This window comes from Plutella xylostella, chromosome 28, assembly GCF_932276165.1.
Source record: "Plutella xylostella chromosome 28, ilPluXylo3.1, whole genome shotgun sequence".
NCBI classification, from domain to species: Eukaryota; Metazoa; Arthropoda; class Insecta; order Lepidoptera; family Plutellidae; genus Plutella; species Plutella xylostella.
This window is the reverse complement of record NC_064008.1, coordinates 3,814,116-3,818,690: the sequence shown is the minus strand read 5'-3', so window position 1 is coordinate 3,818,690 and position 4,575 is coordinate 3,814,116. Positions and strand designations below refer to the sequence as shown.

The 4,575-nt window shown below is 40.1% G+C and overlaps 1 protein-coding gene across 1 annotated transcript; it reads right to left on the bottom strand.

Annotated features, from left to right (window-relative positions):
- Positions 1-507: 507 nt before the first annotated feature.
- On the bottom strand, positions 508-3,891 carry LOC125490829 (uncharacterized protein K02A2.6-like). Its single transcript, XM_048631176.1, has one exon. The coding sequence runs from the start codon at positions 3,889-3,891 to the stop codon at positions 508-510; it is 3,384 nt and encodes a 1,127-aa protein (XP_048487133.1).
- Positions 3,892-4,575: the final 684 nt, after the last annotated feature.

Here is a 4,575-nt window from a genome sequence, read left to right as displayed (position 1 = left end):
CACTGGCACAACTACATGCTTACAATATCCGTGTGTGGGTTGCCCAGAACTAAATAATTACGTCGACGTCGCTGACACACACATACACTACCTACGTTAGTGTGCCCTGCCAACCATTTAACGTTGCCGTGTGTACCTACCAATGAGTTCTTTGAAATTGAAGTACAGTGTATGTATACCACCTGTAGGGTCTACCATTATATCGTGTATAGCTGCACAGCACGCAAAACCTATGGCTAACTGTAACACCAAGCCGCACGTGCAGGCACACGTCCAGTCGGCTCGCCGGTCAAACACAGACTGACTCAGCCCGCCACCGACGTGCTACCTCACTACTTGTGTACATGAGACAAGGCGTTATATCTACTGTATAGATACAAACACTACATCCCTTTCTTATCAATATTTTTATTATTGTTTAACAGAACAATATACCCCCACCAGAATCACATTAATTAGATACAATTTATATTAATAATCAATTGCAGTGTCTCAACAACTAACATATCATTGCTCGACCGATTTGTCATTTACAGCTTCCCACTGGCCTTCCACTCTCTTCAAGTGTATAATATTCCTTCTGAGCTGTTGTCCAGTCTCTTCGTTTCTCACTGTAATGTCCCCGCCCAAGGACTTTTCCACTACATGTGGTGTTGGGTTAAAGCTGGGAGTAAGCTTATTAGTTTTCTCAATTTCTTTTACGTAAACTTTGTCTCCTTCTTTCATGTCAGGTGATTCTGCTCTTCTCTTCCGGTCTCCATATTCTTTCCCTTTCTCCTTTTGAATTTTGTCATGGTCTCTTATCTCTGTATCATCGCTTTGACTGGTCATGTTCCTAATCATTGGAATTTTATCCCTATTTTGCCTCTTAAAGAAGAGCTCCGATGGTGACTTCCCAGTTACTGAATGGGGGGTTGAGTTGTACATCATGAGATACTCATATAACGTCTCTTTGATGTCCTTTCGTTCTATTTGGCTTATTTTGAGGCGTTTTAAGATATCGCGATTTTGACGCTCTACCTCCCCATTCATCTGGGGCCAATACAGCACCGTACTGAAGAGTTTTATGCCACATTCCTTACAAAAATCCTTGAACTCCTCACTCACAAATTGACGTCCATTGTCAGCAGTTACAGAAACAGGGTACCCCAGGCGGCTAAATATCTCCTTTAATAATTTGATCATCTGTGCACTGGTGATAGTTTTGGTCAGTTTAACTTCTTTGTATCGACTATAATAATCAACGACTACTAACAGGTAGTCGTGACTGGGTAACGGCCCTAGCAAGTCTATCGCAACATCTAACCAAGGTTCTGCTGGAAGTTCCCGACGCTTCATTACAGCTGGTGGATTGGGTAGAGACACAAGTGTACACCCTTTGCAACTCTTCACCATTGTCTCCGCATCTTTATCTATTCTCGGCCACCAAACTTTTGAGCGTAATCTTCCCTTCATGGCCACTATGCCGGGATGCCCTTCGTGGGCTGCGTTCAGTACTTGTTTCTTAAGTTTCTCAGGAACAACTATCCTATTGCCTCTCAAAAGAATGTTTTCATAGAAACAAAGCTCGTTCTCAAAAATCTTGTACTTTTTAACGGACTCATCCCACTCACCATGGTAAATTCCCCTTTTCACACTTTGTATCTCCGCATCTTTTTCCGAATGGTCAGTCAATTCTTTTAAACGGATTGCTTGTGGCTTCGCTATTTGTATTATTTGATTAACGTAGTCCTTGTCTTCACTTATATTGTTCACCTCATTACACAACCGTGATAGGGGGTCTGCAATATTTGTGTTTCCTGGCTTATATTTAATATTGTAGCGATAAGCTTGTAGCTTTAAAACCCACCGTTCCACGCGCGCACAGGGTCGTGACTTTGGGCTGAACAAAAACTCTAACGGCTTATGATCCGTAATAAGGTCGAATTCTTTCCCGAAAAGAAACGTATTGAAGTGTTCAATAGCCCATACGAGAGCTAACGCTTCTTTTTCGGTCTGACTATATTTACGCTCACAACTTGTCAGTGTACGATTTCCGTAAGCTATTATTCTAGGCCCGCTGCAGTCAATTTGGACCAACACTGCTCCTAGACCAACAGGACTGGCATCAGCTATCACCTGTGTTTTATCTTTAACATCATAATAACCCAATGTCTCTATTTCTGTTAATGTCTCCTTCAACGTAATAAATGCTTTATCTTGCTTCCTTGTCCAGTACTGAGTGATACTCGCTTTCTTTCCCAACTTCAGTCTCAACAGTTCTTTCAATGGCTCAGTCATGGTAGCCAAATTAGGTATCCATTTATTAATGTAATTGACGAGTCCAAGGAAACTCTGTAATTCCTCTATAGTGTTGGGCACTCTAAATTCTTTAATGCTCTTCATGTATTTTGGTAAGGGTTTAACTCCACCCGGTGTCAGTTCATGTCCCAAAAAATTAACTTTTTGCACTTTGTAGATACATTTATCCTCATTCAAGAGAACGTTGTTTTCCTTCAGTGTCTTTAAAACTTTTTCCAGTCTCGCGTCATGTTCTTCTTCGCTACTACCGCAAATCAAAATGTCATCGATAAAATTTATGACCCCATCACACTTTATCAGCATTTTCTCTAATATTTTTTGGAACAACTCTGGCGCACAGGTCACTCCGAACATCAGTCTTTTGTATCTGTAGAGACCACTGGATGTTATGAAAGTAGTCAGGTGGCGTGAATTCGGATGAAGCTCAATTTGATGGAAAGCATTTTTAATATCCAATTTAGAAAAGTATTGTGCTTTCCTGATTTTCGGTAACAAGTGATCCATACAGGGTAATGGGTGATTCTCTTTTAGTATAGCCGTGTTTGCACGCCTCATGTCGATACACAATCGAACCTCCCCATTGTCCTTAAGAATGGGTACAATTGGCGAAATCCACGAAGACGGTTCATGTACCTCTTCAATAATATCAGCAAACAGTAATTCATTTATCTTTTCTTGTATCTCTTTTTCTATTGGTATAGGAATCCTTCGATAAGGCTGCATCACCGGTTTTACAGATTTATCAATCGGAATTTCAACCAGAATATCTTTAAATTTCGGAAATGGTTTCTGTTCTTCACGAACTTGATTCACTCCTAACCCAAGCTTCAGAACGCCTAATCGTAATGCGGTGTCTTTCCCAAGTAGATTCCGGGTCCCGTTCTGGATTACATAAATGGTGCTTTTCTCAGACCGTGTGCCGATATTTAATACCGCCTCAAATGAGCCTTTAACCTGCAAGGGCTCCACGCACCCGTAAGCCATAAGCATTTTATTGGGCTCCTTGATTTGTTTGGAGCAATTCACTTTATTATTTTTTAAGTATTCCCACGCCTTATCTGTTATCAAATTGAGTTTGCAACCTGAATCTATTAGCATCTCTATTTTGACATTGCCTACGTTGCAATCAATCGTTGCGTTGTCGCTAACATTGAAAACATACTGAACTTCTTCATCTGGTCCTTCTAGAGAATTTATTGCATCTCCTTGCCGTAATCTCTTCAAATTGTTTCTATTCCATGTTGGTCCCTGTTCAATTTTCCGTTTCAATTGGTTTGATTTAGTTTTGCAACATCTTTGATAGTGGCCCAATTTACCGCAAGCATGGCATTTTTTCTCCTTAGCTGGGCATTTAAAATCATTAGGGCTGTGAGTAAAGTTGCCACATCTGCCACATTTTGGTTTACTGCTTCCTTCTTCAACCTTCCTATCATTCTTGATAACCCTTGTATTTCGGTTGATTATAGAATTCACATTCTCATCTTTCGTGTTTTCCTTGTTTTTCTGTTCGTAGCATACTAACTGTTGATTTACCACTTCTAATGTATTTGCTTCTGTGATTACTTTGTCTAAAGTCACCGTCTCTCCCATTATCAAAATCTTCTTCCGAAGCTCTGACGATTGGCACCGTTCAATTATTTGATCTATTATGTGATCGTCCGGCTTATCAAACTTACATTTACTCGCTTGGTCCCTTAATTTAACCAAAAACTTCTCGAAACTTTCACCTTCATCTTGCTTAATTAATCGGAAGACATGCCTCTCAAAAGTTTTATTCTGTTTGGGTCGGAAGAAATTATCTAATGCTTCAACGGCTACTTTAAATACATCGGTTTCTGGAGTCACAGCGCTTGCACATGGAAGATTGTAAAAAATGTCCTGCAGTCCAGTACCCCCTAGTACTAGCAACGTCGCTCTTTTCTTCGATGGACACTTTATCGTAATCCTACAGAAGCGTTGTCGCCTTCGAGATCTAATTTTTCTGGAGCTGGCAGCATGTTCGCCATAGTTGTTGGGGCGCCCTGAAAATATTCATCCAATTTAATGGAACGCTTACGCCAATTGAATGGTCTTTTTTATCTCCAATTGAATGGAATAACTCCTCCAATTTAATGGAAGCAACAATCCAATTTAATGGAATCATAATTATCTCCAATTTAATGGAAATCCATGTCATCAATTCAATGATAACCAATTACTACCAATTTAATGGAAGTCCGAAGCATATCTTTGTTTTTATTTTACTAACCTAGTTGTCAGTGAGATCTGCAATAA